General features: G+C 43.4%; 1 protein-coding gene across 1 annotated transcript in view; it reads right to left on the reverse strand.

Annotated features, from left to right (window-relative positions):
• Positions 1–14848, reverse strand: part of LOC308298801 (oxysterol-binding protein-related protein 10-like) — a gene marked incomplete at both ends in the record, with an annotated part of 66172 nt that overhangs the window by 49805 nt on the left and 1519 nt on the right. The window contains 3 exons of the mRNA XM_080742476.1: positions 6251–6433; positions 7533–7750; positions 11799–12314. Coding sequence (XP_080598602.1) covers positions 6251–6433; positions 7533–7750; positions 11799–12314 — 917 coding nt within the window. The remainder of the gene's footprint in view (positions 1–6250; positions 6434–7532; positions 7751–11798; positions 12315–14848) is intronic.

A 14848-nucleotide genomic window follows, 5' to 3' on the forward strand; every position in this document is an offset into this window, starting at 1 on the left:
ATAGTAAAAACTGCTGCACCTCTTCCTATCTGGGCTTTGAGAATTCAGTGTATGAATAACAGTGGTTGCTGAGTGTAAATGCATTTTGAGGAAAAGAAAAATTATACCATTTGTTCGAAAAGTGCACCCTGTATATATATATATATATATGTAACAGAGATGATCTGAACTTCCCCATCCGGCTTCGTACCCGGGTCTCCCACGCGAAAGTCCAATAACTTAACCACTAGACCAAAGAGACATCTTTTGCAATCTGGGGGAGATACTAGACTTTTGAGGCTTCAAGGCTGGGGCTGCGACTCTCTCCGTCACACATATATATATATATATAAAAACTCACAATGTGACATAGCCCATTGTAAAAAATGCACATTGTAAAGCGCTAAAAGCACATAAACGTGCTGTATAAATGCACAATTTATCATTTACCATTTTCAGGTCTACAAGCTCACAACGCGTCGCGGCGCGTTGTGAGCTTGTAGATCGGCTATTTTACAAGATTGATCAATGATATTTTCTACAAGATCACAACGCGTTGCGCGAGGCTACTAAATGGTAAATGGTGCATTTATATAGTGCTTTTATCCAAAGCGCTTTTACATAGATTGTGCATTACATTCACCCATTCACGCACACATTCATACACCGGTGGCAGAGGAAACCATGCAAGGCAGTGAAGGCCCAACCTACACAAGGCAAACTTCAAATAAAGTCTTCAATCAATCAATCAAAACCAGGAGCAACTAGGGGTTCAGAGTCTTGCCCAAGGACTCTTCGACATTAACTCAGGGGGAACCCGGATTCAAACTGGGAACCCTTCGGGAACCCTTCGTGTTCTAATAACGGTTTCTCCACCCCTGAGCTATGCTGCCCCTGCTACTTAGAAGTTCTGACAAAGCCAAAATAGCAGATCTACAAGCTCACGTTGTGTTAGTGATAGGCAATCTCGTTCATTTCAGTGAACGGATCATTTCACGTTCCCCTGTGTTCTATTTGTCTGTCATTCAATGTTATATGAGATACTTCAATGGTTTCCAGTGGAAATAAGCTTAGGCTTTTCATGGATCACCAGTGAACTGTACCGTCATGAAACTGTACCTTTTCCTATGCAAACTTCTAATAAAGTCTTCAATCAATCAATCAATCAAACCCCCCTGCCAGCCAGGGGGGGAGGAGCGGGAGGGGACGGGTGAACCACGTAGGCTACACTCGTACAGTATGATCCGCCATTTCAGGGGTTTGAACATTTCATTTCATTTCATTTATTTTTGTTTCGCACATGTAGTGTACATTACAGTTATATTATATTTATACTCAGAATTTCAATATTTTACAGTACACACACATGAACGAAAAGGAGCAAGCAGAAGAATAAATTCTTATAAATACCTGCCCCCTATTCAAAAAAAAATATATATACTAATGATCGGCATATACAGCCTGCATGTTCATGCCTTGAGAAGTGTAAACAAATCCAATCTGAACCAAACAAAAAACAAAACAACGATGCTGCCACCTGGCAGCCAAATGAACATATTACAACGTCTCAGTCAGGTTGACGCGATCAACCTACAAACCCGCGTCAACCATGCGTTTTTTTGTATAAAAAAAACGTGAATTCAACAGGATCAATCTCAATAGCTCTGGTCCATAGCGTTAGCGATAACAGCGTGCAGTACTGTGCTAGTATACAATGATTATTATTATCAGTCAGTTAGTAAACGTTTTGGTTACCACCGCGCTCTGACTACTGGTGCGGTATCCCTTTAGATCAACATATACAGTAGAAGGAGAATGGATCGCACACAGCGAAACGTTTGTTTCTCATCCATGCAAATGCAACAATAAAGAAAAAACAACTCCACTGCCACTGTGCGATCCAATCTCCTCCTTCTACATTCATTCAGTCAGTTAGAAACCCACTTGTGTTTAGTAGACTAGTGTACCTGGTATCCATTATGCAGCTTCAACGGCCGTAGCGTAGTTGATATCCAAGCTGATCGTGAAATCCACAGAAGAGCAAAAGTAAACTCCGGGGGTCCGCAGCCGACTACAGGCAGGTATCACGACACTAAAACGAACCCTACCCCCCAACCCTAACCTCAGCGAACGCGACCACAATGCTTTCCCAGCAATCCGAGTTCAACTTCAGTTCACACGCAGTTCCCAGCTGGGAGGGGGCTCCCAGCTGGCAGTGGCGTCAGTTCAGCAAAAGCTAAGGTATGGCAACATGACTGGTGTCTTGCACGCACGGCCGTGTGCCCACGCGCATGCAAGACAACAGTCATGTTGCCATACCTTAGCAACAGACACAATGAAAAGTACATTTTATTATTTCCCCTGTAGCCAAGGGATGGCAGCTGCCATAACTTGCCATACCCAATTGACACCTCTCATACCCAATTGACACCTCTGGCTGTGCAGAGCCGAAAGCCGTGCTGTGCTGCCGTGCACCACAGAAATCAACCATACATTTGTATAATATACAATAAAAGGCAGAGAAATGGGCAGTTATCCTTTATTTTACCTAGGATTCTAAGTGATCACTTGCTCACTGGATGTCCTAGGCACATGGACAACATCGCAAAACAACGGATCTTTGTCAGATTAAAGATCAAAATGTGATTTTTCCAAAAAAAAAAAAAAAAAAAAAAAACCGAACATTTTCGGTTTTTGTATTTCTTAATACGTTTTTTTAAACCGAAAATGTTCGGTTTTGGCACTAGATGAGTTAACTGTTCTGCTGCTGTAGACGGCGCTCACCGTCATTGAAAGGGTTAATACCATGGCGCCGTTGACGGTGAGGACTGTGAATCTTACTGTATATACAGTAAAGATATTATTACTTACTTAATGTCGCTCCGGTCCCGCCCGCATCGGTAATGTCGGCGATTTGTTTACAACGCACGTTGGGCGTGCACGCGAAGTGAAGCTCCTCAATGTTAAGTCAATGGAGAGGCCCATAAAGAAACGTCATTTAAACAAAATAGCCATTTTGAGACATTTTGCAGCAGATCTAAATGTAAACAAGGCACAAGGCAGGGCGCAGCCATCTTCCTCTTCTTGTCCCACACTGTCACGTGACTAGATGACGTAATCGTTGCCGTCAAGTGATAATCCAAAAAAACAAAAACAACCCCCTTCCAGCCCTTCAAAATAATAGCGGCGGCCTATGGAGGAAACTGCGTGGCACCGAGGCACCAAGCAACCTTCAGATTAAGAGGCACTAATTGTGTTAAGAAGAGACATCTTAGGGGTGCACACGGTGCACAAGCAAATAAACGGGCCCCACAATGCTTCTTACACGCAACAGCTAGACCAAGGAAGGGTCATCATGGGTGAAGTGTGCTTGGGGACAGTTCACAAACCATCAGAGGTCAGTGTCTACAAAGCAAACATGCCACAAAATGGCCACACATCCTGTTTAATCCCATGCCCAGAAAATATCTATGTGAAGGAAGGCTACATACAGCATCCAGGTTCCACCTCTACAGCCTGTAAGGAAGATGCAGGTCCCACAGAGATGATAGACAACCTCGAATGCTCAGTGGTTGAACAGTCCAAGGATAACGACGACAAACCAGTACTATCCATAGATGACAGATCGTCCCTGGTCATCATGGATACACACACCGACCAAGACAAGGACAGCAACCTGGTAACTCGGATTGGAAGATCCACACACTCTGACCATGTTGCAGCTGACCTGAACCGCACAGATCATGCCAACAAGTCTACACCTGCAGCCAATCTACAGCTTAGTGGTTGGTTTTCAATCCTTGCCCTCTTGTCACAGTTAAACACGAAGGACACATCTGAATCCAACCTCTTCAACCTTGCTGAGCCTGAAGCTGATGCTGAGATTCGACCTGAAGTCACAACTCTGGGTACCAAAGCCTTCAGGTCTCAGTCAAGCCCTGAACAGTTCAAGCGATTCTCAAGCCAGATAATAGCCTGTCACACAGGACACCTCATCCATGGTGCTACTGCTACATCCTTCAGAGGGACCTCAGACAACGTGGGAAGCAAAGGATGGAAATGTTTCCTAGAGACAGTTAGTGTAAGTGAGTTTTCACAAGCCAAAGACTTGCCTATGGACAGACCGACCCCAAAGCCACCTCCTTTTGCCAGTGTTGGTCTTGGTGTCAGTGTGACACGTCATATGAGAGGAGGTAGTGCACACAGCAATTGCTGGGCTGTACACTTTACCTGCATGTCTACCAGAGCTCACACTGATCTGATTGAATCCATGCCGACTTACAAGTTCTCCAAAGCTCTAAAGGACAGAGTTGTCAAGGTGTTTCTGAGGTCAGCCTCAGAGATCGTAGTCCTCCTGTCAGAGGAGACTTAATGAAAGAACTCTTATGTTTTGCTACTTGCGTCCAAGGACTCTCCGTTAAGGTTGATATATTGGTATTGATACAATGTTATTGTACCAAAGCGGGGAGTGTGCTGCCTTTGCAACGGCAGATTGGTTAACAATATACGTTTAAAAAGTATAAATATTTCTGTCATTTAATAAGGTAATATGGCAAGTCAAGGTAAAAAGTGAAGTTCATTGTATCAGTCATATTGTTTTTTACTGCCATCTTGTGGTGAGTTAAAAAGGTATAAAAGCAAAGCGAAAGTGAAACCTAAGTCAGTAGAGCCAGCATTTCTCCAGTAAACAAGGGAGCTGTACACATGGTCTGCTGAGAATCTTCTTAAAACGTTTTTGCCTTGGACATTATTTGTCTGTAAGTACATTTTAGTTGTAGTTAATCGGTGTATTGACTGTATTTCATGCACAACTTGATGTTTGAATATTTTCTGTGCAAGCTGGTTTAATTGTTTGGTTTGATACAGTAAGTGTGTAGCCTAAGCATTTGTGCTCTGCATTTATGCTAGCCTGTCCTGCTGCAGTGACAATGATCTGTGTTTGGAACATTCTGTAACTAGTTTAAATGCAAATAGTACTGTATGTACTGTATACTATTTCTCACACTACAGTGTATATTTGTACCTTGGTACTAATTCATTGTATGTATTTCTATTTTCTTATTGTTTCAGTTTTACAAAATCCTACAGAGACTTCACTAAATTTGCAAGAAAAGTCAAGCCTTGTGTGTTTATTGGAGGATCCCAGGAACTGTTAACTAGCTGTCTAGCTACACATAGGCACGTGTTGCAAGGGCAGTATATGTCTCGATAAGGGCGCACCCATGGGAGCACCTCACTAGCACACAAGAGGAGGTTGAATAACCAGTGCTCCCCAAAACAACAGGTTTGGGGATCTGTTGGGAATTGATTACATGATACAGTCAGCTGTGCATTCAGTCTCAATGTTTGTAAACAAATAATTGGTCTATACAGTATGCATTGTGGCCCTCTGGAGTGAGTCTGAAAATATAGTTGCCCTCTCCATCATTAAAGTTGCTCACCCCTGAACGCAGGATAAAATATGAGACCGCAATGAAATGTAGCCGTTTTCTATAGAGACTGTTTTCGTCTGCACGGGGTCTCGGTGTCAAGGAACCCGTTTCACGTACATCAGTCCCTGATGTACGTGTCTGTAAACTGTCTGTAAAATATCTGTAAACTAGTGTTTCTCAAACGGTGTGTGTCGAGCTACACTGGTGTTCGGCAGCGTGACAAGAATCCTGAAGTGCCTTGGGATTATTACAATATGTACGATTACCGGTATGAAAAAAGTTATGAAGTTCTTTTACTTGCACGCGCACGCACACAACACAGGCCTAGTTTACCAAGTCACCAGGATACCCTCCCTGATGCCAGGACTACTACTACAACTGCCACCCAAGTGTGGAATTCCTTGACTACTTCCCTTAAAACATGTAGCTTCCTTCAAGACTGCCCTGAAAACTCACCTTTCAGGAAGCCAGAGGCGGAGGTAGTTATCACTTCCCCCATAGACAGACGAGAAGTAAGCACCGACCCCCAATTACCTTAGCCCCACCCCCCTTGTCTCCCCTACCCTGTACATATACTGTTTTTATAACTGTGATGATATTTGAATGGTTCTTTCTTTTTTTTTTTTTTTCATGAGTTGAATACCAAGGACTTCCGACGTAAAAAAAGGCCGTAAAAGGACTTATTTGGGATGTTCCTTTTAGGCAGGGTGTTTAACTGTACTTGTACTGTACTACATTCTTTTAATGTATTGGCTAAACTTGTTCTGTTCTCCACTTTTGTCTAATAAAATACTCAATCAGTCAAAACAACCTCCACAGGAGGTCTCGAGTTCCCTTACCGTGACTCGTATTGACCCTGCTTTTCCATGGGCCGAAGTCTCTTCTTGATGATTGGCAGTTTGGAGGTGTCAATCACCTTGGTCTCCCCACTGCTGTAGGTGAACTCCAGGGTACCGTTCCACTCCCCCTGAGCTTTGCACACAATGGCTCCTGTTTGGTTGTGCTTCACCTCTGCCGTGACTCTGTGAGGAATTAACCAGTGGTGGAAAATGTAATCACATATTTTACTTAAGTAAAAGTATCAATACGGCCATGTAGAAATACTCTGTTACAGGTAAAAGTCCGGAATTCATAATGTACTTGAGTAAAAGTATGAAAGCATTGGCATCAAAATATACTTAATATACCAAAAGTAAAAGTGCAAAATGTTTGAAAATAGCAGATCTACAAGCTATCGTTTTAGTGATTTTAACTGTTTTGATTTGCATGCATGCCCCCAGGTTGGGGGCATTCATGCAAGTGGCTAAGTATGTCTTTTTAGACACAATAAGCCAGGCATGGGCAGTGACCTATGGGGGCTGGTGTGTAAATAGTAACAAAGAAATTGCCGGCTTATTGTGTCTAAAGGGAGTACACATGCCACCACCCACTTTAATCAAAATACAAAAATCGCTAAAATAATAGAAAGCAGTAAATGAAAACATTTTAACTCATCCAGAGCCCAGGACATTAACGGATTAGGGGGTCCAGAGTGCCCCCTCCCGGCCCCATTAACGGCCATTGTCTTATTTTGAAGGCCAGAAGTCTAGACCGGAAGTACTTCCGGTCTGACGTCATCGGATCCTGCGACGGAACCGATCATTGTTTACGTGGTGCCATGCTGGATTGCATAGGAGCGTTTATACATGTGTTTTATAAGCGAGCATCTGCCTCCATCTTCGCTTCTAAAGTGTTGTTTTGAGATAATGGACATTAAAGATGAGATCGGCCGTCCACCTCAATGTTATGGGATGACTATTGTGTGCTCGTGGAGCCGTGATGATGACAAATCAGCGCGGATTTCGTCTCCGGAGCGTCGGCCATTGTACTAGGTATTTTTACTCGCCGTTACAGTAATATATTACTTTTCGCGCGACATCGCGCATTCGGCACTATACGTACTCTAGTACTTATTGCGTGACATCACGCGAAAGGCACTAGATGAGTTAACACTCATCTTTTCTTCTCTCTAATTACAATCTAAAATATGAACCCTTGTTGTAAAAAAAACTAAGTTGTCCTTTAAAGAAATAATGCGTTTCAGGCCTTGGGTTAAGTGGGTTAACACACGCCCTGCTGTACCTGTGCACTTTCCCTCCGTAGAAGGGCTTGGTGTGGAAGGTGACGGTGGCAGCATAGCCGGTCTTGGCACAGCTGATGGTGACCTTACCGCCCAGCTCCACCCAGGGCACGGTCAGGATGGAGCGAGCGTAGGCACAGGGCAACGTGAACACGTACTCCTCGTCGTGTTCTAACAGATACAGTACACCTGAGACACACACACACACACACACACACACACACACACACACACACACAGTGGAACAGTGTTCATTTCATCAACTAAAACTACGACACTGAAGATGTTCGGCGACTACCGTTTTTCACTGACGAACCCCAAACAAAAACGAAATACAAACTAAGCTGTGATGACTGAAACTGCGACTAAATAAACGGACAATTTCATCGACAAATAACTGGTGTCGCAATCAGAAAATAGCCTATTCTACATGTACAAGCGCACAACACACCAAAGACCCATTGTGAGCTTGTAGATCAGCTATTTTTGGGCACACAGCCATCACAGAGGAGACAGCAGGAAGAGGTAGTGTGACACCAGTTCAGATCAACCACTTTCAACCTGCCATCCCTATTTTGCGCATGTCATTCTAGACAGGGAATGTGCTAGAGATAGCCAAAAACAGCTGATCTACAATCAGGGGCGTCAATTGGGTATGGCAGGGGTATGCAGCTGCCATAGCCTGGGTCCAGGGCCAGGGGGGAAAATAAAAGTTACTTTTAAATATAAATCCATTGATGTTTCTTTGTCTACCTGAGCTGGTTTATTATGTTGTTACAGTAAAATAACTACAAATGCAAAATTTAACAAAATTGTCACTTTAACAAGGTATTATAATGATATTCTCCACACTTGTATTCTCCCGACTTGAACAACCGCTCCAGGCTGCCATATCCAGCCCAAGAAACTGTAGAAACTATAGGGGAAAATTTTAAATGTACAAATAAATGTATCATGCCTGTTGCTAAGGTATGGCAACATGACTGGTGTCTTGCACGCGCGCCTTCGCGCGCGTGCAAGACACCAGTCATGTTGCCATACCTTAGCTTTTTCTGAACTGACGCCACTGTCTACAATTTAGAATAAGCACTTTGAACCTGGCAGCCCTATTTTGGGATTGCCATTATAGATGACATGCCTGGAGCAACATGAGAACTCCACAAAGATGTGTCAGGTCGGGTTTTAAAGTGTTTCAGGGCCAATTTTGTACTGCACATTTTTTGGGTTTCATCTCTTCCACTTTCACTTGTTTATCCATGTATCCATGAGTTCTCTCTCCTGATTGGCTAACGTTGGTATCCAGACCTGAAAATAATTGTTGCTGTCGGGCAGATACTTTGTATCTCCGTATTTCAACTTTTTATGTTGTTGTTTTGTTGTGTGAATGAATGCCCTACTTCAGGGATTCCAAAACTTTTTTGTCTCAGGGCACCTCATAAATATATTTTTTTAATCCAAGGCACCCCTACATTATCATTTTCACTCCCAGCACGTTATATTTATAGCATATCGTCGTTGTCGGGTGGAAACCTTGCATGTCCAAAACCTTTCGTTTTGTATTTATCATCTATAAAATGCACCAAACTAGTGAAAACAGCAGATCTACAAGCACACAACGCCTCGCAATGTACATCGTCTGTTTTCTTTTGTGTGACAGTCCTGTATGATGAAGCAGGGCTTTGCTTTACCAAAAGACGTACACATTTGAAACTTGGAGGTACAAGGTTTCTGCCCGACAGTGACGATATATTAGTGATTATGTTGCGAGGAAAACGTTGAGATAATAGCCATTTTGGTTAGAACTGACTGAAAATAACTTTGTACTTCAAGTTTAAAATGATACTAAATATTTTTTCAAGTGTCCAAATAAATTCCAAATATTATCAAATTACCTCGCGGCACCCCTGGACTGCCGTCACGGCACCCCAGGGTGCCCCGTCACCCACTTTGAAAACCCCTGCCCTACTTCATCGCACAAGAGTGTCGTACAAAAGTAGAGAACATAGTAGATCTACAAGTTCACAACGTGTCATATTGCAACGCATTGTGAGCTTTTGAAGGTCTATTTTCACTATTTTAAAATGTTTTTCAAATAATAATAAAAAGGGAACGGTTTTGGACATACAAGGTTTCCACCCGACAGTAATGAAATGTATTTCGTGTTTACTAAAGCTGGAGAGATGGCGAACAAACTCTACTCTCAATATAGCAATGAATACTGAGTGTACTTCAGCAATTAACTAATTACAATTATATAGGACCAATCAATTTAATGTGCTGTATCTCACAGAAATTATGAATTACTGTCACATTAACAAATTAATTCTGTTCATTACCAGCTGCTGTGACTAATGTTTAGGGAAAGGTGGAAGTTGTGGCAGGGTTACACACACTAACACCCAGTGGTAGAAACAACTAACTACTGTAAGTACATGTCATGTACTCAAGTACTGTACTTAATAAGTGCCACTTTGATGTATTTTAACTTTACTGGGGTATTTCAATGCTTTTACTAGCTTCTACTCCATTATTGTACTTTTACTCATCTACTGTACAAGTATTTGAAAAATGTAGTTATTTTGTAAAACATACATTAACCACTTAAGCCATGGCTATTTTAAAACAGCCAATCTACCAGCTCACAATGCGTCGCAAAGTGATGCATTGTGAGCTGCTATTTTCAACAGAGTTTTTATACATTTGGAAACTTTTAGTACTTAAGTATATTTTGGCGTCGATACTTTTGAATACAGAACTTTTACTTGCAACAGGTGTATTTCAACAACGTGGTATTGGTACCTTTCACACACACGCACGCACGCACGTGCGCGCGCACACACACACACACACACACACACACACACACACACACACACACACACACACACACACACACACACACACACACACACACACTCAATCCATATGACGGTAAACCTTAATTGTTCTCTGCCTGATGAGTCATTAGCATATTGTACATCACATCACCACTCAGGGGGTGAGGAGGAGCATGGATGCTCACCACTAATTAATGCGTAATGCTGCCCTAATTACATCTATGCTTAATTGGCTCACGGCTCAGGCTACTGCACTATTGCTGCTTTCTCTGCTCTCCTTCTCCATTCTCTTTCTATCTCTCTCTCTCTCTCTCTCTCTCTATCTCTCTCTCTCTCTTTCTCTCTCTCTCTCTCTGTCTCTGTCTGTCTTACACATACACAAATGCACAGATACACACATAAGACACACAAATACATTCACAACCCTCTGCAGTACGTTATTACATTATTAATTCTCACTCCATCCTTATCACTCAATCTCTATCGTTGACTTCAAACCAAACAAACACACACGCACACACACACGCACACACGCTCCCAAAGCTGTGAACAGCTGGTGACTGTTTGGCGGTGATACTTGCACCAGTTAGCATTGTGTGCCTGAGGTGGACTTACTTAATTTAGTAGCATGACAACTGGATTATAGGTGCACAAACTGCCATTCTCCCGAACACACACGTTACAAATAACCTCTGTAACAAATAACACGAGGTGTAGAGACCGAAATGCATTCTACCGCGTTTTTTGTTCAAAGTTAAATATTATGCCATTGTAATGTGCATGGCATAGGAAATGAAAACCTAAAACAAGCAATGATTGGCATTGTTAATTGCGGTATCGCACACTGAATCCAGTGAACCGGGGATACTAACAGAACAAGTCTTGTTTCAGTCTTCAAATAGAATCTATTCCTGGGTGCCTGCCAGGCAATTAAATGCTACATTCAATCTGCCTCCATCCTAGCTTCTAAAGTGTAGTTTTGAGATAATGGACATTAAAGATGAGATCCCCCGTCCACCTCAATGTTATGGATGGGACTATTTTGTGCTCGTGGAGCCGTGATGATGCGAAATCAGCGACGGATTTCGTCTCCGGACCTCCGGCCATTCTTCTCGGTAATGTATCCGCCGTTACAGTAATATATTACTTTTCACGAGTATACTCGGGATTGGCACTGCGGATACTCTATTACATTTCACGAGTCTTCACGGGATTGGCACTATATGAGTATACATGTGCAAACATCATCCACACTACTAGGATAGCGTAATGTATGCTTAATTCCTTTAAAGGAAGGCTTCCCAACTTGGGGGTATCCCAGGGGGTATTTTTGTCTTAGGAATGCAACAAAAAACTAAAAAATATAATTGAACTCAAGTCTCCATGGGGTGAATAATCAATTGAAAAAAAGTCATTTTGGGGGTGAACTACTCCTTTAAGGCATAAACGTATATGCTTACCTTCCCCAACCATGGAGACTCCGACAGACATGCCCATGAACTTGCTCTTGGTCCACACGTGGGTGTTGACACACATCCGCCTCTCTTTGCACTCGTAGTAGAACCCCGACACGGGCGGGTGGTGGGACACCTGCTCGGCCACAAAGCGAACGCGGTAGCAGTCTGCGTTGCCCCCCTCTGATGCGGCGGCGGGGACAGAGTTGGGACCGCCGGCGGAGCTGTTGTTCCTGAGAGGCCGCACACGGTCCCGGGGCACCTGCCAGGAGCAGCGCAGGTTCTCCCCCAGGATGGGGTTGTAGGGCTTCTTGGCCACGGCGCCCTTGCGCCCCTCGTGGAACGCCGTCAGGTAGTACTCCACGAAGCGCACGATGCGCTCCTCCGGTGTGGAGCCGGAGGTGATGGAGAGGAACATGTCCGGGTGGGCCATGAAGTTGGCGTACATCTCCAGCAGGGAGCGCTTCTCCAGGATGAAGGTGGGAAGCACCACCTGAGAGCCAGGACGAGAGGGGTGGAGAGTGGGGAGAAGGGAGAGAGAGAGGGAGAGAGTGTAATAAACAAAAGCGTACATTTGCTGAGCAATTCCTTTACTGAAATGGTCACCTTCGATAGTATAATCTGGAAAAGGAATTATTTCAATCGGAGATCTGTAACTGTAAGTTAAAGGGCCACTTCACCTCTGGGACAACCCTATCTTATATTATTGTTGTTTGGGACACAATCAACACAATCCTGAGTTATTTTTTGTGTTCAATCTGTTTTTTGAGATATTTTAGTATTTCAGCATGTACTAGTGATGCGTTTTGCATCATATGATGCAAAACGCATCACTGATGATGCAACATGCATCACTAGTACATGCTGTACATGTGTTTCTCAAACTTTCACATTTCAAGGTCTCCCCTTAACCCTGACAGTGTACAAATGGAACCAAATGAACCTGTCAGGTCTGTGAGTTACAGACTTGTATGGGTCAATTTAGATTGACCCATACATTTACATTAAACCCTTCAATGGACCCTCGCCAGAGGGTCGGATTTGCACTGTGGATTTTTCTCATTGCTATGGATCAATGTGGAAAGATAATGGGACGAGTATCTACCGGTACTGTACTGTATAGATATACAGTAAAGTGCCTGCATATGGATGGCTGACACGGAGGGTGGGTGGACGGAATGATTGGTTCAGATCATGCGTATATTTTCTTTTTACGTTCCATGAAGAGATGAATCTATGTGTTTTGTTCCCTGCCTAGAGCTTGTTTTCCAGACCAGTGGTTCTCAACCTTTTCAGGCCGCGACGCCCGAAATAACCATATTTTAACTGGGGACCCACTACCCAGACGAGCACTAAGAGTGGAGGCATTACATTTTGTATAACACGGTTCTATTGTGAAAATAGCCGATAACAGAAGATAGCATAGCAGATCGGCTATTTTCACAATTTCTGCCTCTAATATTTGACAATTTGGTCAATGTTTAATTTGTCATTTTAGAGATGTTTAAAGTACTAAAATTGTCACGTAAGAAATGTGCAGATACCCTCATATACACTGTCACTTAACCTTTATGTTGGTTTGTTTACTGTTGAGTGAGAAAACAATGTTGCACATTATGTTAATCATCTGGGGACCCCCCAAAATAATTTGGGGACACCCCTGGGGGTCCAGACCCACAGGTTGAGAACCACTGTTCCAGACCATGGGGAGCCAGGTGCTGCACTCATTGGGTCAGCACATTCCCCATGCTAAGGAGAGCACTAGTCCATCACTCACGAGTCACAACTGTGATGATGCTAATGAGAGGACTAGTCCATCAGTCACCACTGTGGTCTTGCAATTTTCGCCACCTAGTGGCGGAAGAAAATACCTCTGGGAACTCAGATTGCTGTGATGCTAATGAGACTAGTCCATCAGTCACCACTGTGGGCTCACTGATCTGAGAGAGAGCACAGTGTGAGAGCACAGCATGCAATCACCTGAATGAACACTGTGTGCCTGCTGATTACAGCCAATTACCAGACACAGAGAGAGAGACTCGGAGAGAGAAGAGAGAGAGAGAGACACACAGAGAGACAGAGAGAGTGAGTGAGAGAAAGGAGACATGAGAAAAATACGATTTTAATTGTGACCGAAGGTCGCAGTTTAGCATGTGAAACGGCACATCATGTCTCCGTCTGTCTGTCTGGACGTGTATGCTTTTTTACGGTCCATGGGTTTGCCGCTCTGACATCACACTTTGACATCACTGTGATGTCATGGGAACCACTCTAACAGAACCCCATTTATGCCCATATATGGAAATCCCTGATCAATCAGCCGTCATCAATATTAAAAACTCATTTACCCCCATTTTAAGACCCCTTCTGAGGGTCCACACCGCCAGGATTTTGCCTACCTTTAACGTGGGCGCGCGCGCAAATCCATTGCGCGATGGTTCACCGATTCCATTCACAATACGATCCAGTCACGGTAAGCTACGACGGTAAACAGCCTGCCATTTCCCAAAGCGAAACCGATTGAGCCCAGCGTGGGTGTTGTGTAACATTAAACCGGATGGGATTTCGGCAGACAGGATACAGGCGTTTTGGAAGATCCGTTTTGGAAGTTCTGGATCCGGTTTTTGTGAATAGGGCCCGTCCATAGAGCGCTATGGACGGCGAATCGGCGATCATACTTTTTTGTTTTATAGTTATTAAAGCTAATTGATAACTCGTCATACTAGTCATAGGCAGAGTGGACCCATTTATATAACTCGTCAAACTAGTCATAGGCAGTAAATGAGTTAAGGGAATATTCTATTTACATTTCTCAATCCTATCTGGAAGCCCTGAAGACCCTAGAAATCTAGAAAAGGGGTTAGGCCCCTTTTCTAGATTTCTATATAAAACAAAAAGTAAAATATAATTAATTAGAAATAAAATCTAAAAATCCTTATTGTTTTCCATGCATCATATGATCCAGGTGCAGTGGTTGTGCAGGCAGTAGTGGGTGTGGCTGGGTAGCAGTACGGTCAGAGAGGAGAC

This window comes from Nannobrachium achirus (assembly GCF_963921795.1).
Source record: "Nannobrachium achirus genome assembly, chromosome: 2".
Lineage (NCBI taxonomy): Eukaryota > Metazoa > Chordata > Actinopteri > Myctophiformes > Myctophidae > Nannobrachium > Nannobrachium achirus.